Here is a 21,876-nt window from a genome sequence, read left to right as displayed (position 1 = left end):
TATTCTAGCTGCATTGCCAACTAGAAATATTACACCAATAACCATGATCAGCTGCTGTGAAAGCAGAGTGTTCGTGAACATGTGTTGATGTGTAATAGTTGAAAAACCATGACAACAACTCAGATTTCCTTGCTAGGCCTGCATTGGTTTTCAAACATGTGCAAGACAAACCTTGCAGCCAGAAGTTAGAGCAGTTACATGGTGGAGTCACCTTTGCATTTAAAGGACCACACCAAAAGCCAAGGATGGCAGAGGGGTGTTCTAGGATGGCCTCACAGTGCAGTGAAGCCTCCCTGTTCACTCTCCTCCAGGCTGTGTGGGCAAGGCGGGAGGTCCTTTTCATCAGCAATGGTAAAAACAGGCCCTCCCACCTGAACAAGGCAGCCTGGCTGGAGATGGCAGAGGAGGTGAGTAGCTGTGGGGGCATCCGGCATCAAAGGGTCCAATGCCAGAAGAGGATGAATGAGCACCCCCCCAGCCAACCGGGGCCCTCTAGCCTCGTGCACACAGGGTACGAGCGCCAAAGTCATCCACAGCCAAAGGGCTATCAGATCAGCAGCCTTCCTCCAGACAGGCTGCTAGCACAGAGATTGCACATCTTGCAAGTGTTTACAGAGAACACACTGACACAAATGGGATTGCATGGGTATCACAGCAATGTAAATAGGTCTTTCACTAAATGTTCCTCACCAACATGTGTGTCCTTTTCTCTGTGTGAATGATATGCGCCAGCATGTAGCGCCAATGTTACATTCCTTGCACTGTTGGCCCTTCAGGAGAGCCAACGTATGCAATAACATCATTGCCATGCCACCATTACTCGTGAGCATCTCCACAGATGCAGTGACATGGACATTGGCTCAGTCAGCTACTGTCTCTAATGGTTTACACAGGGATGCCACACAGCATGTGAGCAAGGATGATGTGTGGCTTGCAGAGCTAATGTCGATTCCTATGGAGCAGACAGTCTTTGTCTGATAAGCCACTGCTGTACATCCCAAGCTCACTGCCAGCCCTGTTTGCACAGCTTGGGTGCCAGCTCCCTGCAATGCACCTTTCCTGTTGTAGGTCCTCAGCATCCTCATAGTCCAAGGAGGAATCCTGTTGGCATCTTTCCTCATCATGCCAGGCCTATCCCCTATTGGGTGTGTAGTTGTGCAGAGCACAGCGAGCAGCAACGAAAGGAGCTGTCCTTTTCAGCACGTAGTACAGAGCATCACTCTATCCATCAAGGCATTGGAAGCGCTCTTTCAGCATGCCGATCTCCTGCTCAATGGTATTTCTTGTAGCTCGATGGCTGGCGTTGTATCTCTCCTGTGCAGCTGTGGTGGGGTCTCTGACTGGTGTCAAGAGCCATGTCTGCAAGGGATAGCCATTGTCTCCAAGAAGCCACCCTTCCATCTGAGCCAGTTCAGTGAACAGCGATGGCAGCTGGGACTGATGCAGGACCCAGGTGTCATGGCAGCATGAAGCATCTCCAGTGATCACACACCAGCTTGACCTAGATTGAGAGGATTCCTTTAATGGTGACGTCTGCAGGTGGTATCTGGCGGGAGGCCTGTTGGCCACATGGGTGCAGTCTATGAACATTAAAACCTATAGTTCTCCGGCAATGGTGCTGAAATCGATGACCCTCTGGGCCTGGCTGTGAGAGTCTGTCCTGAAGCGGACATAATCACTGGCCCTCCGATGCAGGGCATTGGTGACCTCTCTGATGCAGCAGTGCACTGTTGACCCACAAAGGTGGGCCCCTAAAAAACTGCATAGGCATCAGGCTTGAGAACTCCTACAACTATGTGGACTGCAGGCACTGGATGTCCACTGAAGCCCAAGGGATGCAGGTCATCTTTCAGCAGGGCACAGGGACATGTCACCACCCTATCTATATGCGTAATTGCCTCTGACACTGGTGCTCTGACATCCGATGGCATGTCATTTGGGGCCTGTAGATGCACAGCAAACATAATGGTGAGCTCCCCTTGAGGCCTGCTGCTCACAACCAGGGGCCTCTACGTGGATCACACCTGCCTGTTGATATTGGCTCTGGCACATAAGGAGCCTCAGGAGCAGAGGATCACCCAATGTATGATGAGCCAGACTTATCTCCATCTGCTAAATAAAGGTGAACCCTTCATTTATTCGAAGGTTCCTAACAGGGCAGGGTTTGGTGTTGACGGGTACATCAGGTGCTTTCATGGATCAATTATGTGGCGTGGCATGGCATTGACCATCTTGGCCAACACTCAGAGTGGCACAGCATGACCACATCAAGATCCTACCAGCTGCATCGATTGCCCCACCATCCATATAACCTTAATGCTCCTACCCTTTCTGGCACCCTCCCCACATACAGGGTGACTAGAGTGCCACTGTTCCTTCACAAACACAAACAAACACAGAGTGTACACTGTTTATGGAGGGAGGGCACACAGTACCTCCCTTCATGTCTGCAGAGCTTTCTCTCCAGTAATCCAAGAACCACCCCCCCGTCCTCCCTTACAGAATTCAAGGTGAGACCCCTGTAATCCCCCCTCCCTTCCAGAATGCAGAGCTGAGACCCCTGTAATTCCCCCCCCCTTGCAGAATTCAGTGTCCCCTGTAATCCCCCCCTCCTCTCTTCCAGAATGCAGAGCTGAGACCCCTGTAATTCCCCCCTCCCTTGCAGAATTCAAAGTGTCCCCTGTAATCCCCCCCTCCTCTCTTTGAGAATGCAGAGCTGAGACCCCTGTAATCCCCACTCCTCCCTTACAGAATGCAGAGTGAGATCCCTGTAATCCCCCCTCCTCCCTTACGGAATGCATAGTGAGACCCCTGTAATTCCCCCCTCCCTCCTCCCTTACAGAACGCAGAGTCCCCTGTAATCCCCCCCCCCCGTTATAGAATGCAGGGTGAGAATCCTGTAATCCCCCCCTCCCTCCTCTCTTATAGAATGCAGAGCTGAGACCCCTGTATATCTACACTTACCTTCACTGTCCAATACTCCTGCTTCTGCTGTCCCATCTGGTTTTCTGTTCATGAACGGGACAGCACGTGACGTTCTTCGTAAAATGAGGAAGTGTGGAGCGAGAGGCAACAGGGTGCATAATCTGCAGAGGTAATTGGCGTTTTATATATTCTAATTGGGGTGCCACCACTGAGCAGCAGGGAAGGCAGCACCAAGGTCCCCCCACTGCCGGTAATATGCTGCTGGCCCTTCTCAACGTCGCGGGTCGAGGCGGGCCTCTATCCGCAGAATCTTACCGGCCCCCGCACCGCGACCCATGGCATCAAGGGGCTGTTAAAATTCGGCCCATTATCAGCAACTCATAAAATTACACCCTGAGAGAAAAAGGGGAAGCAGAAAGGGTGTACAACAAAACAGTGGAAGGCAAAGATGTAGACAAACAGACAGGAATAAAGTGCATAATGTGAGATTGTTGGACAGTACTAGAGAAGGGACTAGTTCCTTGTTAGATAGGAGTGGACTGAGAAGGGCTACAAGGAATGCAAAGACAGGATTACAACACTTGTAGGTAAATGCACAAAGTGTGATGAATAAGGTTGGTGAGCTACAAGCACAAATAATGCTATGGGAATATAATGCAGTGGCAATAACGCAAACATGGCTTAACATGGTGAGGACTGGGCACTTATTATATGCAGATATAAAGTGTTCAGAAAAGATAGAGAAGGAAAAAAGTTGGTGAGGTAACAGTACTGATTAGGGAAGACATTGTAGTGTTGAAAAGAAGGGACGTCCTTGAGGAGTCAAGGACAGAATCCATTCGGTTAGAGTTGAGAAGCAAAAAGGGTATGATCATGCTACTGGGGGTATTCTATAGGCTTCCAAATAGTGAGAGAGAGAGATAGAGGAGCAAGTCTGTGGGGAAATCACAGGGAAGTGCAAGAACTATAGAATGGTAATATTGGGGAACTTTCAAATATCAATTGGGATAATTTTAGAGCAAAGGGAAAGGTGGAGGAGGAATTTCAGGATTGTGTTCAGGAGAAGTTCCTGGATCAATATGTTTTTGACCCAACTAGAAAGGAGGCATTGCTGGATCTGATGCTGGAACATGAGGCAGGCCAAGTGGACCAAGTGTCTGTGGGGAAGCACTTCAGTAAGAGCCATCATCGTATCATAAAGTTTAGACTCGTAATGCAGAAAAGCAAGGAACGATATAAGGCAGAACGGCTAGATAGGAAGAGGGCTAATTTCAATGGAATGAGAAGGGATCTAGTTAGGATAAAATGGAACCAAAGACTGACAAGAAAAACTGTAATGGAACAATGGGCTGTCTTTAAGGAAGACATGCTTCAGATGTAGATTAGGTACATTCCAACAAGGGTAAATGGTAGGGGAGCCAAAAACAGGGCTCCTTGGATGACAAGGGAGATAGAGATTATGATGAAACAAAAAAGGAGGGTGTATGATGCAAGTCAAGTGAATTGTTCAAGGGAGAACCACATCAAATATAAGTTGAGAGGGGAGGTGCAGAGGAACATAAGACTGGCAAAGAGAGAACATCAGAATACAATCGTAGGCAAGATAAAAAGGAACCCAAAAATCTTCTACTGCCATGTAAATAGTAAGCGGGTAGTTAGAGGTGGAATGGGGCCAATAAGGGACAAAGAGGGTGATATATGTTTAGAGGCACAGGGAAAGGCTGATTACTTAATGAGTACTTTGTATCAATGTTTACTAAGAAAGAGGACAAAATATTGGTAGAAGTGGAGAGAGTAGAGGCAATGGATAGAGTATAAACTGAGAGGGAGAAGGTACTGGAAAGGCTGGCTATGCTTAGGGTAGATAAGTCTCCTGGTCCGGATGTCTCGCATCCCAGGTTGCTAAAAGAAGTGAGGGTGGAGATAGCGGAAGGGCTTGCCATAATCTTCCAATCTTCTCTAGACATGGGGGAGATGCCAGAGGATTGGAGAGTGGCCAATGTGATACTCTTATTCAAGAAAAGGTTAAAGGAAAGTCCTAGCAACCACAGGCCAGTTAGTTTAACATCAGTGGTGGGTAAGATTTTAGAAACACTAATCAGGGAAAAAAATCAACTGGCACTTGGAAAGTTTTAATTTAATTAAGGATGGCCAGCATGGATTTGTAAAAGGCTGATAATGCTTGACTAATATAATTGAATTTTTTGATGAAGCAATAGAGAAAGTTGATGAAGGGAATGTGGTGGATGTTGTCTATATGGATTTTAAGAAAGCATTTGATAAAGTATCACATAAAAGGCTGGTTAACAAAATTGAGGCTCTTGGAATAGGAAGGTCAGTGTCCAATTGGATAAAAAATTGGCTTAAGCACAGAAAACAGCGAGTCATAGTAAAAATAAATTCAGACTGGAGGATGTTATTCAGTGGTGCTGGTGTTCACCAAGGCTCAGTGCTGGGACCACTGCTTTTTTGCTATATATAAATGACTTGGATCTTGGAATATAGAGTAGAATCTCAAAATTTGCCAATGATACCAAAGTTGGAGTAATGGCAAACAGTGAGGATGATACGAACTGCCTGCAACAGGACATAAATAAGCTAGCAGAATGGTCAGACAGGTGGCAGATGGAATTTATTACAAACAAATGTGAGGTGATGCATTTTGGCAGAAGGGATAGGGTGAGGCAATATAGACTTAATGGCACAGTTCTAAAGAGTGTGCAGGAGCAGAGGGATCTGGGGAAGCATGTGAATTGATCTTTGAAGGTGGTAGGACATATTGAGAGAGTGGTTAGAAAAGCATATGGGACATTGGACTTCATAAATAGAGGCATAGAGTACAAAAGCAGGGAAGTTATGCTGAACATTTATAAAGCTTTGGTTAGGCCCCAACTAGAGTATTGTGTCCAGTTCTGGTCACCATACTTTAGGAAGGATGTGAGAATCCTTGAACAGGTGCAGAGGAGATTTACCAGATTGATTCCAGGGGTGGGGGATTTTAGTTACAAGATTAGGTTGGAAAAGCTGGAGTTGTTCTCCCTGGATCAAAGGAAATTGAGGGGAGATTTGACAGAGGTGTAGAAGATTATGACAGGCTTAGATAAGTTAGACAAGGAAAAGCTGTTCCCATTAACTGATGGATTAAGGACTCGGGAACACAGATTAAAAGTTTTGGGCAGGGGGAATGTGAGTGGTAATGACCTGGAACTCACTGCCCACGAGGATGGTGGAAGCGGAGACAATTATTGATTTCAAAAGGAAATTGGATGGGTACTTGAAGGAAATAAATTTGCAGGGCTATGGGGATCAAGAAGGGGAGTGGGACTGACAGGATTGCTCTGTGGAGATCAGGCATGGACTCCAGGGCCAAATGGCCTCCTTCTGTGCTGTAAATGACACTATGACTGTATATTTATGTGATGAGAGAGAGACAAATTGTATTTTTATGCTTGTATGTGAACAATGCAATAGCAATAGATCGACCAGTTACAGATAGAATTTTCATATCACTGTACCACCGGAGCTGCCTCCACAAGATCCTCCAAATATGGTGGCAAGAAAGGTGGCCTGACAGCAGTGCCCTCTCCCAAGCCAAGCTGCCCAGCACTGAGATCCTAATCACCCAAAACCAGCTCTGTTAGTCGGGACACTCATTCACATGTCTGACACCAGACTCGGAAGCAGCTGTTCTACTCAGATCTTGGTCATGGCAGGAGACTCCCAGGAGGACAGTGGAAATGCTTTAGAGATGTCCTCAAAGCAGCCCTGAAGAGATCAAACATCGTGTTGATGTGTAGGAGTCCCTGGCTCATGACCATCCTAGATGGAGAAAGCTCATTCGAAAAGGCATCGTGCGCATCGAGAGACATCATTGGAAACATGTGGAGGTGAAGTTGAGGTATCAGAGGGTGCGCACAAACCCCCAAACGACTCATCTACCTGACCCTTCAAGGACCACCTGCCCCTCATGTGACAGAGTCTGTAGATCACACATTGGACTTACCAGCCATCTCAGAATCCATCGAACAGGAGTGGAAGCAAGTCATCCTCAATTCTGAGGAACTACCTAGATAGAAGATAATCCAAAAATACTCTTCTCCGAATATTGTGGGACATGGGAATCAATTTTGGCAAGTAATGGTGAGAATGACAAACTGTAATTTCGAACATTAAAAACATATACAAAAAACAAATCAGTATATAAGAAGTTATTGTAAGATATATGTTACAACCGAGGTGGGAGGAGTGCACTGTCTTTTCTAATTCCACTTCTCCACAGGTCACAACATATATTTAAATGTTTACCCAGTTACTAATATAGTCAATCATATACTCTACTCTTTATCCCCAAATAAAATACACCAACCAGGTTTCTTTAATAAGGAACAAAATTATCAGTTTATCATAAAACAAGACATAACCAGTAGCGAAGCAAAGCATTAGCACACAGATTGAAATATGAAAGTTCTCTTTTTACCTTAGCCCCTCACACACACAAACACATCCACACCGGTTAACTGAAAAACATACGAATTAGGAGCAGGTGTAAGCCACTTGATCCCTTAAGCCAGCTCTGCCATTCAATACGTAGGAGGCTGAACTGATTACTCCACATTCCCACCAACCTCCATTAACCTTTCACCCCTTGCTTATCGAGAATCTATCTATCTCTGTCTTAAAAATATTCAAAGACTCTGCTTCCACTGCCTTTTGAGGAAGAAAGTTCCAAAGACTCACAACCCTCTGAGAGAAAAAAATTCTCCTCATCTCTGACTTAAATGGGCGACTCCTTACTTTTAAATAGTAACCCCTAGATTCTCCCACAAGAGGAAACATCCTTTCCACATCAACCCTGTCAAGACCCCTCAGGATTTTATATGTTTCAGTCAAGTCGCCTCTTACTCTTCTAAACTCTAGCAGATACAAGCCTAGCCTGTCCAATCTTTCTGCATAAGGCAACCTGCCCATTCCAGGTATTAGTCCAGTAAACCTTCTCTGAACTGTTTCCAACGCATTAACATCCTTCCTTAAATAAGGAAGCCAATACTGTACACAATACTCCAGATGTGGTCTCACCAATGCTCTGTATAACTGATGCATAACCTCCCTACTTTTGTATTCAATTCCCCTCATGATAAACGATAACATTCTATTAGCTTTCCTAATTACTTGCTGTACCTGCATACTAACCTTTTGCGATTCATGCACTAGGACACCCAGATTCCTCTGCATCTCAGAGCTCTGCAATCTCTCACCATTTAAGATAATGTGCTTCTTTTTTATTCTTCCTACCAAAATGGACAATATCACATTTTCCCACACTAAACTCCATTTGCTAGATCTTTGCCCACTCACTTAACTTATCTATATCCCTTTGTAGTCTCCTTATGTCCTCTTCACAACCTACTTTCATACCTCTCTTTGTGTCATCAGCAAATTTAGCAACCATACCTTCAGACCCTTCATCAAAATTATTTGTATATAAATTGTAAAATGTTGAGGCCCCAGCACTGATGCCTGTGGCACACCACTCGTTACATCTTGCCAACCGGAACATGACCCATTTATGACTACTCTCTGTTTCCTGTTAGCCAGAAAATCTCCTATCCATGCCAATATGTTACCCCCTATACCATGAGCTTTTATTTTTTGCAATAACCTTTGATGTGGCACCTTATCAAAGGCCTTCTGGAAATCTAAGTACAGTACATCCACCTGTTCCCTTTATCCACAACACATGTTATTTCCTCAAAGAACTCCAATAAATTGGTTAAACATGATTTCCCTTTCACAAAGCCATGTTGACTCTGCCTGATTACCTTGAATTTTTCTAAGTGCCCTGCTGTAACGTCTCTAATAATAACTTCTAATATTTTCCCTAAGACAGATGTTAAACTAACTGGCCTGTAGTTTCCTATTTTCTGTCTCCCTCCCTTTTTGAATAAAAGGGGTTACATTGGCTATTTTCCAATCTAATGGAACCTTCCCTGAATCTAGGGAATTTTAGAAAATTAAAACCAACGCATCAACTATCTCACTAGCCACTTATTTTAAGTCCATCAGGACCTGGGGACGTTTAAGCCCACAGCTCCAACAATTTGCTCAGTACCACTTCCCTGGTGATTCTAATTTTCCTGAGTTCCTTCCTCCCTTCCATTTCCTGACTTACAATTAATTCTGGGATGTTACTTGTATCCTCTAAAGTGAAGACTGATACAATATACCTGTTCAGTTCATCTGCCATCTCCTTAGTTTCCTTTATTAATTCCCCAGACACACTCTCTATAGGACCAACACTCACTTTGTTAACTCTTTTCTTTTTTAAATACCGGTAGAAGCTCTTACTATCTGTTTTACATTTCTAGCTAGCTTTCTCTTGTACTGTAATTTTTCCTTCCTTATCAATCTTTTAGGCATTCTTTGCTGTTATTTATATCTGTCCAATCTTCTGACCTGCCATCCATCTTTGTGTAATTATAAGATTTTTCTTTACATTTGATACAATCTTTAACTTTTTTAGTTAGCCATGGATGGTGGGTCCTCCCCTTGGAATTTTTCTTTATCTTTGGAATGTATCTATTCTGTGTATTCTGTAATATCCCCTTAAATGTCTGCCACTGCATCTCTTTTGACCTAACCCTTAACCTAATTTGCCAGTTCACTTTAGCTAGCTCTGCTTTCATGCCTTCATAATTGCCCTTATTTATGTTTAAAATGCTCGTCTTAGACCCACTCTTGTCTCCCTCAAACTGAATGTAAAATTCAATTATATTATGGTCGCTGCTACCTAGGGGGTGCCTTAACTATGAGGCCATTAATTAATCCTATCTCATTGTACAATACCAGCTCTAGTGTAGCCTACTTTTTGGTTGGCTTCAGAACATGCTGTCCCAAGAAATTATCCCCAAAACATTCTATGAATTCCTCATCTAGGCCACCTTTGCCCATCTGAATTTTCCAGTCTGCATGTAAATTAAAATCTCCCATGATTATCGCCGTATCTTTCTGACAAGCTGCCATTATTTCTTCCTTTATACCCCGTCCTACTGTGTGGTTAATGTTAGGGGGCCTATGCACCACTCCCACAAGTGACTTCTAGCCTTTATCATTTCTCACCTCAAACCAAACTTCTTCTATATCCCGGTTTCCTGAACTTAGGTCATCCCTCTCTATTGCGCTAATACCATCATTAATTAACAGAGCCATCCCTCCACCTTTTCCTAGCTTCCTGCCCTTCCTAAATGTCATGCATCCTTCAATATTCAGGTCTCAATGTATGTCATCCTGCAGCCATGTCTCTGTAATGGCTAACAGATCATACTTATTTATTTCTATTTGCACTCTCAGTTCATCTATTTTGTTTTGAATTCTATGTGCATTCAGATACTTTCTCTGCAGAGCTCTTTTACAAAATAAAAAACAACAAAAATACTTTGGCCAAATACTTGTTAATTCTTGAAGAAATTTTATGAGATATGTTGTGTCCCAAAATTGCATACAGTCTGGCATCCAAGTACATGTAGATGGGTCACTGGGATCTTTTCTGGAGCAGTAATTATCCGGCGGTGTCAAGAATTAATCTGGCAAGAATTCCAGGAGTTCCTCAGGAGAAACGTGGCATTTCACAGAGCCAAGAGGAAGGAGGCAAGTTTGGTGTTTCTCTCTTGGCAGGTTGATCTCCAACTGCTTTCAAAAACAGGCCACACCCCAACTGAACCAAAACAATATCTCAGAAGTGAAACCAAACAGCAAGTTTAGAACCTCCTGACCCTCATAAATCTCAATTGTCACTTCTCTGTAAACATCTCCCCCAAGTCACCAAGGTTTCTGTTGTTTATTGATCTTAAGGCACGTGACTTCCAGTAAAAGTTGTTTTCAAACAGGACCTCTGTCGACCTGTTTTAAAAAACAAAGTCCTACATCTATGGAATTACTTCAGTTCTCCAATGAATCCATCTCCACAATTCTAACACACGAATCCTAATTTTTTTTTAAATTGAAGAACCTTCATAGCATATAAGATACCAGAGAGTAATCCCAATTTGCTAATCTAATCTTACAGCAGGTGTAGTTTATAAACCAATCAAGTTTCTAACCCCCTTGATTAGACTACAGTCTTGTAAGTTATTCCAATCGATTGATCCATGCTGAATCTAATTTGTGCTGTAAGTTACAGCACAGCAGAAGGCCATTCTTCCTATAGCACATGTGCAGATGTCATTTCTCAACTTACAACATTAAATGAAGACCTTCAAATGCATCAAAATTAAGTACAATACTGCTGCCTGGAATAAACTTGAACCATTTTTGAAGGAACTAAGAAACAGAGATACATTGTGCTTTTAATTTCCTGGGATCTACTTAAGCAGAAACAAGTGGTAATGTTTTGCCATTGCCTGTGGCATCACCCTAGGAGCTCTGACATTATTCAGAACTATATGATAACATAATTAGTAATAATATATGGAGACATCTGTGTGACAAACAGAATAGTAATATGGCAATAATCAGATAGTCTCTGGCAGGGTGACAGCCTTTTTGTCTCAAACTCCATTTTCAGCATTGTCACGATAACTGGCCAAATGGACATTCTCCCAAAGACCTGCAGCTCCCTAACTGCATGTGTTCTATAAGGAGTATTCTTCGAGCATTGGTTCCACTCTATTAACAGCTTGTAAACTTCTCATTATCTCCTAGGGGATATTAGGGATGGGGTAGCAGGCGGCTGTCTGCATTCCCATTGCCTGCACCTGCCTTTCCCGAACAGACATTAAAACCCTGGAGATCTGGATCCGAAATGTGTAATACATTTACAATATTGTAAAGAATAAGTATTTAGTGACTCAATGTACAAACAATAGCAATAAAAAACACTATAATTCTAATTAAGGAGCTGATGCCCAATTCTTATCTGTGCTGCATTGGATATAAACATTAATTTGTTGCATGGGTGATTTTCATTTGTAAAACATGGAAACCAAAAAATTTGAATTCCTAGTAATTTTACTTCACTATGCTACATCACTTTCAATATCAGGATAAAAGTGACATCACCAATCATTTTCTTGGCTTAAAACTTGTATTTAAATGAAATATGTAACACATGTAAAATAGAAAGGACACATAATGGAATTTTGTTTTTTATAAATTCCAATTAAATTACTAAATATAACTCAATTGCAACTTTGTTTCCCATGGATTGTTTGGATACCCCTCTGTACAAATCAAACAGAGCGTTCTAAAATATCCATCAATGCCACTGGTTTTAGAGCACACCTAATATTATAAGTAGATAAATATGCCATAGAAAAGTAGAACATGATTCTTGCCAAAAACTCCACGCCCTCACCACTGACTCCATCCCTTACCCCAGCCACTGCCTGAGACTAAACCAGACTGTTTGCAAACTTGGCATCCTATTTGACCCTCAGCTGAGTTTCTGACCTCATATCTTCACCAAGAATGACTACTTATACCTCTATAACATTGTCCACCTTATTATGTTAAAGTTGCTACATAAATGCAAGTTGCTGTTGATATGGTGGCAAAAAACTTTGAACACATAGTGCAGGCAACAAATGTTGCAAAATTAGCACCCTGGTTCTCAAAAACTTTACACTAACTTCAAAAACAGGAACTAGAAATATTAATGGGAACCTAGTGTACATTGTCATAGATTCAAGAGACAACTTTCCTGATCCTTGCCCCCCAGGGAACTCACATTTCCCCAGAAGCAATGATCAGAAAAATGTGGTGGAGACTGTCAAAACAAGCCCCCTTTTGCTTCGCCTCAAAGTTTTTAGGCATCCTTAGAGTGAGACGCAGAGCTGTGCCTGTCCTTTATGATGTTTTCGCAACAGACTGGGAGTGCAACATTAAGTAGTGAAGGTTTTGCCAGACTGAGGTAAATGTCAGTTATAGATCACTCATGTGGCAGTTTTACAGCACATCATGGAAGTGTAGAAGTTGGCAAATGCACCAAAGAAGGGAGATGGGAGTTGTAAAGATGCAGAAAAGAAGAGGATAACATTTTCTTCAGATCAACCTTCAGGCATACCAGGCCCAAATACAGTGAAGAGGAGAAAACTGCTGAGTACACGTGGTTAGCACCACAACCTCACAGCTCCAGCGACCCGGGTTCGGTTCTGGGTACTGCCGGTGCGGAGTTTGCAAGTTCTCTCTGTGACCGCGTGGGTTTCCGCCAGGTGCTCTGGTCTCCTCCCACAGCCAAAAAGACTTGCAGGTTGATAGGTAAATTGGCCATTGTAAATTGCCCCTAGTGTAGGTAGGTGGTAGGAGAATTGAGGGAAGGTGGGGATGTTGTAGGGTTTGTAGGATTAGTATGGATGGGTGGTTGATGGTTGTCACAGACTCGGTGGGCCGAAGGGCCTGTTTCAGTGCTGTATCTCTCTATGACATGGAGAAAAATGTCTTGACTGGCACATGGAGGGAGGCAGAACTGGCACTGCCAGCCATCTCTCTAACCCCAGATCTGCAGGAAAATGTTCAATGACCTGATGTGAGTAGGCAAAGTAACACACTGGTTGCCTTTCTTAGGCATGATAGGCATCAACACACTGTTCACCCTTTAAAATTAATAGCTGCACAAATCAGTTTTCACAATGTAATGTGGTTAAGGGGTTCAATAAATGGGATCTGACAATATGTGCTTCCATCTTCACTAACAGTAATTACTTGTACAGTGAACATTAAAGCCCCTTTCTCAAATTTAGTAGAGAGAAACCTGGAAATCTATTACATTAGCTGTCTGATGCCAACTGGGAGATACCCCTTAAATTATATCTTTCATCTAATTCGTTCAATCTTGTTACAGGAGAAGGGCAGAGAACCATAGGAAGCATTCCAGACATTACAGAGCTGATCTCCTATGAGGAGCAGTCCATAAAACTACTGAGAAAGCACTCTGCTCTAGCTATGGGAAATAGCAAGATCGTCAGGACTATGCAGGCAGCAGATGCACACTTAGACAGTCACCGTGGCATCCCTGTGAAACAGAGATAGCTAAAAACTCCAATACCCTTCTCTGTCTCCTTCATTCCCTATGGGTTATGCTCACTCATCCTATCCTGAGAGCCATCATAGCAATGGAGGGAATAGCATAATGAAGAGGATGATGATATTACTGAACAGCAAGGAAGAAATTTTATTTTTGATGGGCTTTGAAGATGAGGAGAATGATAATAAGGAAAAAGGATGTTGAGAACAAGGGCATGAGGAATCCCCGACAAGATCTTGCCTCATATTCCTTTGCCCCAACCCTCTTGATGTCACCCCTGCATCACCTTATTACTCACTTCCATCTACCAACTGAGAAACACTTATCTGGTGCGAATTAGATAGTGTAAGTAAGCAGCTGGTGATTCACAAAGCATGAGGGATATGCAGGTGAATGTGAGGTTGAGTCACCTTCTCAGCAGTAGCAGAGGAATAGAACGTCCATAGCTTTGGCATCAAGGGACTCCTTTTTCAAGTATAGTCACCAAAAAGAAGGATGTTTGAGCAAAATTACTCCTGTGTGCAAGCACTGAGGTCTCAGACTTCAGCGGCAACTCATAGCTGTAACTGGAGTCTATGAATTAATGTGTGGAGATGTCAGGGAAGCTTTTTGCTTGCTGCAGGAATGAATGGAATATATGGCAGTTGCAATGGAATCAGTGATATTCCCTCTACTTCAAAAGTAGCCAGGAGCTAGTTAGTGACACTGCCTCCGTGATGTCCTGATGGCAGTAGGAGACAGAGTAGACAGTAACCTGCATGATGGCTTTCAGATGATGGGGACCAGGATGCAGGGTTGTATCTCTAAAGGGGCTTTCAGCATCTGATTGTAGCCGCAAAGACAATCAGCCCGCTGGTCAGTGGTGACAGATATCCAGGGCTCAGTAGAATGGAGATATAGTTTAGGCTGTAATATGTCAGGACAGGATATCAGGCCAGTTACCTGGCCTTGTCTCATAGAACATCAAGAAAATGACACGTAGGCAGTATGTGGCTGTCCAGACAGAAGGGCCAGCAATGAGGCTATGTCCAAGTCCTTTTGGATGACAAAGAGTGCAGGGCACAGCAAGCTACAAATATGAAGCATGCATGCACTGGAATGTATTGCAAAGCCCCTACTAATCTATAAGGTCAGTCAAAACTTACTTGTCGACTCCCATGGTTCTTTCAATCACAACTCTGGTAGAGGCTTGTGGTAGAAGAACAAATGTTCAACCAAGGCCCTACTGGCCTACTGAGGCAGATGTAAAAGATCCTAGGCACATCCAGGGTCCCTGCAGTGCTTATTGCTTAGCCAACATTTTCAAAACAGACTAGCCATTTATCTCATGGCTGTTGGTGGGATGCTGTTGTGTTTCCATATGTAACCAGTGACCAGACTTCAAAAATAATTAATTAGCTGTAAAGTGTTTTGAGACATTCTGTGGATGAAGAAGGTGCTACATAAATTCAAGTTATTCCCTCTTGACTCACTGATAAGAAGCAATGGCATTTGAGGCCAAGGAGCGAATGTAATATTCCATGCCTGCTTTCTTTTTGTTCACAGGACACCAGCAATGCAGCAAGACCACATTTATTGCTCATCCCCTGTTGGCCTGAGAAAGTACTGGTAGATGATCCTTATTTTTGCACAGGTGGAGTGATTGATGTGATGGTGCTATCATGATGTGGCAGGTCCGAAATTATAGAATTGTTGCCTAGCAATGTTGAAAGAATCAGGATAGTGGTCCACGTCAGGGTGGTATGAAACCTGGAGGTGTTGGTACTCACATGGGAGAGAGATGCGGTCGAAATTGCTGAAATGCTGCAGTGTATTCTATCGATAATACATACTACAGTCAAGGTGTGCAGGTATTGGAGGGGGTGGTTATTGGCAGCCATTACTGTAGTGTTCCAAATAAGATTCCGATGAGAATTTATACGTATTTTCAAAACGTTTACTGTATAATAGATTGATGTAAAAACAATTATCCAGGAAATAGCGTTTGTATTTCATTATTCCCGCAGCTCCACCAATAGAATACTAAATAACAATGTACCATACAGTTTATTCTGCCTGCAAAGCAAAGCTTTCAATGCGCACTTGTGAATTCCCAGCATGTAACTTTAATTGATGGCCCCATACTCCGTGGTAAAGTGGAAAAGGCATTACAAACAGAAAGTAAACTGTTCCAAATGAATGGATGTAGGTGCGCTGCATTTTAATGAGAACTAGTGAGTGTCTCGTGGCATTGCTCATGATGAACCATATGATGCACTGTTTGCCTTTCTGTTGGAATCCATTTACTATATTTATGATTAAGAACTCAAAGAGTTTTGATGAATGTTTGATGGGGACAGAGACGGGTCGCGAGAATGCAGACAGCAGCGCCCAGCCCTATAGGGTGCCCAATCCATGGTCCCAGGGCGACTTGTGTCTTCTGAAACTTTGCAATTCAGCCCTGCAAGTCTAGGCAACTCTTACTTATATATTTAATATTTGCTGCTTGAATGTTGTGGCTTACAGGTTTGGAAAGCACTGTTCTTAGTGCTATTGTCTCGCAGTTGGATACATTTTAAATCAGAGCACCAAGATCTGTTATTACCAACAAATATTAGATACATGAAAATTAATGAAAATGTTATATTTAGTCCAAAATGACAAAAGTTTGAATGGTCTTGACATAAGGTAAAGGGACACATTCCCTGAAATTAAGATATCGCAACATGCCGATTGTAAAGCAGCAGCGGTGTAAAACGGCCAGAGATCTACAGTAAACCATGTTATTGTCCAAGGGCAAACAGAAGTTTCAAACGTTCAACACATTATAGAATGAGTGACAGATTAACAACACGTGTTTTTTCACAGCGTTGACACAGCTCTATTTATGGTCAGCTTCTGACTTTTGTTTTTTTTTAAATTAAATTATCTCAGTCAAATAAAATATTACAAAATATATTTTCAAATGTTCTAAAACTTCTGTTCACTGAAGAACAATCGAGGTAAACACTCAACAGTCAATTTATTTATACATTCAGTAGTTTCCCCTTTAAAGCAGAAATGTTGTTAGGGTGTTAAAACGACTGAATAGCAATTGAAATACGGATTTACCACCCACAGTGGAGATTATCTAAGTGTATTTATTTGCTTACTTACATACATTTCTATTTAGTTTGTTTCTTAGTTTCTTTACGGGAGTTTCCTCCCCAAAAGTAATCTCAGTTTTTTTTTTCAAAACGATATTTTTTCCTCTTTTTTCTCATTTTTATTTGGCATCTTCCGAAGTCACCTTTCCTGGTGTCGAAGTATTCCATAATTCATCAGAAGCCTCTTTTGTGAGGCAGACGGGGAGAGAAAGTGGAACAGATATCCGCTCATGTACTGCCCCCTCTTCTCCTCTGACAGCGCATTGATGGTTTGTTCCCTTTAATTCTCCATCTTCCTGTGGCATTCTGTCCCTTCAATGGGGACATGGAGAAAGCGGATGGCTGGACCCAATGCGGGGAAGTGACTTCACTGGCACCTTTGTTTCCTCTCAGTACACTCGCTCTTCTGTGCCTTTCAAAGGCTTGTTTTTCAGGTTAAATGCGCCCAACATTGGAGACGGCTTATCTCAAAATGAGAAAGCGGGAATCTTTTCAAGTTGACTGAAACGCGCTCTTTGCCTGCCAGTTGTCCCGTTTACTCAGAAATAAACAGCGGCTGTGAGTGTTATAAATTAACACGGCTTAAATAAAAAGCGTCATGGGTGCCATGCCACTTCTTTGTGTTTTTATAAATTGGAATAGAGTCGATGGTCAATTTATAAAAGATCGGATGTCTTTTCTAACGCCGGTTGTTCTATATACTATTAATTCACTGTGGCGTATTTCTATACTGTACATGCAATATTTTGGATAATAATAAGCTCAGGTGATGGTTACCTGCACTGCCAAACTCTGCTTTACTCAACCAATTCTTTGCACCTGGCGTAGCGATCTGGTTTGTGCTTTTAGGATGTCGCTGTCACAGAGACCAAACGCTCCTTCGATGTGCATTTAGCAGGGTTATTTTCAACTAACCTTAAGGACGATCACGGGTCACTTACCGCGTTCATGTTTTAGTTCAATATTTCACAAGGAAGACGTTATCGGTCCCTTTGGCAGGCTGCTCGAGGGCTGAAAGCCGATGTTTCTCTTCATTTTAGCCTGTGCTGCCGCGGGCTCTGATTTCACATACAATTAATAAAGCAACGCAACCTTAAAGATCGATAACCAAATGGTTCCTGATGCTGCGGAGGATATTTAAATATAAAGGTACACTTTCCCCTTTCATTCGTGTTTTTAAACAAGCTCTACCGGTAAAAAGGGTGAAACTACTATCATGACAACATACTGTAAATTACTGTCATTAATTTCATTTCATCCATTGTGGCAAGGATGTTTTTTTTTTCGGATCTCCGACAAAAAGATCACTAAGACCCAGAAACATCATGTTGAATCACTTGAGCTTCTGTTTGTGTGCGTGTTTAATTTCGCCAGCACGTCCCAGGGAGTTGGCGGTGAGTTCATGTATTGAGTGAGTTGTGAGCTTTGCTCAGTCGGGTCAGTCACTTTGTGGTGGTGCCGGGGGGGGGGGGGGGGGGGGGGAGGGGCGGAATCACTGAGACTTTTGCAAGAACTAATATTGTTGCCGAACGTTATATCATTTTTAAATGATGAAATACTCAGAATCTTCAGCTCCCATCACGATACAAGTAGCCGCAAGTTGTGAAGATTCTTCCTCTGTACTTTCCTAATGACCCTCTATGTGATTATTAATGCTGATAAAAGGTCGTTGAAGTGAAACTTTAACTCGGTTTCTCTCTCCACAGATATGCCTGACCTGCTGAGTGTTTCCAGCATTTCAATTTTTATTTTAGATTTCAACTTCCTCGGTATTTTGCTTTTGTGTAATTAGCACACGTTACAGCTTTAAAAAAAACTTTTTGAAGTGCCTCACCTGTTCTCTTTAAATCAAACAAGAGCTCAAAATATTTATTACAATATATAATATTGTAGATAATATATATAGTATATACAATATTTCAAAGTGTCCCGTTCTACAGAAATTTCTACACAAGTGATACGGGTAACCGTTTAATAACTAAAATCGATATATTTTAACTTAAAACGATACTAATTTATTAGTTTGTGACACATTTGGAGTTATGTAGAGATTTTTCTCATTAGTTCCCAGTGTGCTTTCGTCTATCATCATGTCCTTGAATACAAGTTTTCACGTTGTACCTTTCTGCATTTCAAAAGGATGAGACAACAGCAGCACCCGACATGTATTCGCCTGCGCTGCTTTCAATGAAGGTTCATGTAATCTCCATGCACATTGACATTGGAATATCCAGTAGCAAAGTAGCTTTGCAGGAACAAAAATTAAAAACGCCTGTTTCCTGCTGATGTGTTAATTAACCTGCTATACACGCCAGCAATTCTAATGCACAGAATCTGGAATTGTGCCGTTCGTATAAATGAAATGAAATGTAAATATCAATTTGATAATATAGTTTAATATTTAATAAACTAGGTCACAGCAAAGATGATTTTGGAGGCTTTGAATCAAAAGCAAGGGGCAATGAAAGGTAAGTGGAATGTGAAATTACATAAAAGGGGATGCAGAAAGAACAAGGCAATAAAAGAGGGATAAGAATTTGAAAAAAGGCACACAGTAAGGAGGAAGAGCATCGAAGAGATCTCGCAATAGCGCAGCAAACATTTAAAAGGGCTTTAACTGTGAAAAAAGATAAATAAAGATATCCAGAGACACGCGGGGGGCGGGGGGGGGGGGGGGCGAACTTGTGAGACTTTCTATTGAAAAAGCCTTGCACCAATAGCGTTCACCAGCTGCTGAGGCCCCACACGCAATTGGCTGGAGTTCGTCCATTCCCTGATAAATACCTTCACTCTTTCGTCGTTTCCAGGTTCATTTTTAGGTCCGACTGTCGCTGAACTCCTGCAGAGACGTTCAGACATTGAACAGAGAAGTCTGCAATTCCCAGCAAGAGAACTTCCAAATCCCCGGGTTACATCTTTGTTGCTCACGAGGATCGGAGGAGAAAGGCAATTCCAAAACCTGAGAGCAAAGCATTTGCTTATTTGTTTGTTTATTTATTCATCATTCCCGAAATTGACTCTGGGCTTCAGACCATGAGCGAGTTGCTGAAGTCGCCCCCAAACGAGCTGCTCCTGGTCACTTCCACCCTGTACAACATCCCTCACAAGGTCGACCCCAGCGACCGGTCACATTCTCCCGACGAATCGCCCAGTCCCACCCCATCAGCCAAATCCAGGAGTAAGAAGGATCTTTCCGAGGACGAACAGTTCCTACTGAGGAAGAAGATCAACAGCAGAGAGCGCAAGAGGATGCATGACCTGAACGTGGCTATGGACGCCCTGCGGGAAGTGATGCCTTACGCCCATGGACCGTCGGTGCGGAAACTGTCTAAAATCGCCACTCTGCTGCTGGCCAGGAACTACATCCTGATGCTGACCAGCTCCCTGGAAGAGATGAAGAGACTGATCAGCGAGATGTACGGCAGGAGCGGCTCGGCATCCCGACTGGGCCAGCTGCCCGTGCTAACAGCCGGGGGCTCGCTGCTGCTGGGAGCCGCTCCGTCGCTCTTGACCCTAGGCAGCCCCAGGCACTCGTCCCCGACCATGAAGTGCCCTTTGACTCCGGACGATCAGCCTTGTTTCCAGCAGTGGCCCGGTTCTCCCTGCGCTTGTGCTGCCTGTCGGTTCCACTGCATTCCCTCCAGTCTCAATGCGCCCAGTCACCAGACGAGGTTTCCCAAGTGATGCTGGAAGTCACCGTACAAACACCGCACTAGGACATTACTCCAATTGTTACGAATATTGTAAAAAAAAAGTGTACGAATGATTTAAAAAAATAGACGTGTACGAATCTGAGCTAGAATGCTATTTTTTCTACATTGTAAGCACTATTTGCCGAATTTCACTATTGACATTAATGCTTAGGGTTAGAAGGTGGATTAGGATTAGGATCTCATTGATGTATGGCCAAAGCTACTTATTGTTTTAGGATTAATGAAGGAATATATGGATAGTTTTCCAGTCTGAATATCTCCCTGCGGTACTTAATCACTGATAGTCTTCACAATGTAGGCAACAGACTTTACGGTTCTTTGTGTGTAGTCAGTCTGATGAGACAGAAAGAGCCAAGTGGTCTATTTGCTTCGTTTATATAATAAAACATTGTTTCATTCTAATTACCGAATAACTACGTCTTTACAAAACTTTGAGCTTTACTTAACAATTGTTATGCTATTTATTGTCAATGTTTTAGCAACACCACTCCTTGTTTTATACCCGATCTCAAATAATTTTTTTAAAATAACTCTTGAGAACTGAACCGTTACTGATTAGTGACTGTTGTTTTGTTGACAATTGTTATAATCTAATTACATGTAATAAATGTATTGTACAGTTATATATATGCAATAAATGTTTTGATATGCACAGTTGGAGCTATCATGTCATTTCGCGCGTTTGTTTCGCGCGTTTCTACCCTTCATGCGCATTGCAGTGAAGCATTGATCTCCTTATGATGCTTCTCCATTGTAGTGGTATGTTATCTGTAAGTGAATTTATTCAGGACGAACTGACCTGCTGTGTTTTTATTTCAGATTTCGGGAGTGCTTCAGCTGGTGCCTGTATTGGGGCATCATTCCCTGTTACAAGCTGATCAGTTCATTAAAGAATTTGCTTTTAGTAGTTAATGTTCCAGAGTTTGCTTTCAGTCAATACTCTATGGAATTGCCATTAAATATACAGAAGGAGAATAACCATTAAATGAGTTCCGGTGTAAATAACTATTAATCAGAAACTTCATTAATTGAAAGCAACACTCTGTACTTGGAGCTAAATTAACATCGAAAGCAATTGCTGGAACATCCACGAAAC

General features: G+C 42.6%; 1 protein-coding gene across 1 annotated transcript; it reads left to right on the top strand.

Annotated features, from left to right (window-relative positions):
• Positions 1 to 20,100: 20,100 nt before the first annotated feature.
• Positions 20,101 to 20,751, top strand: LOC137374218 (oligodendrocyte transcription factor 3-like). The gene has a single exon (XM_068040005.1). The coding sequence runs from the start codon at positions 20,101 to 20,103 to the stop codon at positions 20,749 to 20,751; it is 651 nt and encodes a 216-aa protein (XP_067896106.1).
• The last annotated feature ends 1,125 nt before the right edge of the window (positions 20,752 to 21,876 follow it).

Source organism: Heterodontus francisci, chromosome 10 (genome assembly GCF_036365525.1).
Source record: "Heterodontus francisci isolate sHetFra1 chromosome 10, sHetFra1.hap1, whole genome shotgun sequence".
NCBI lineage: Eukaryota > Metazoa > Chordata > Chondrichthyes > Heterodontiformes > Heterodontidae > Heterodontus > Heterodontus francisci.
This window is presented reverse-complemented; position numbering and strand designations above follow the sequence as displayed.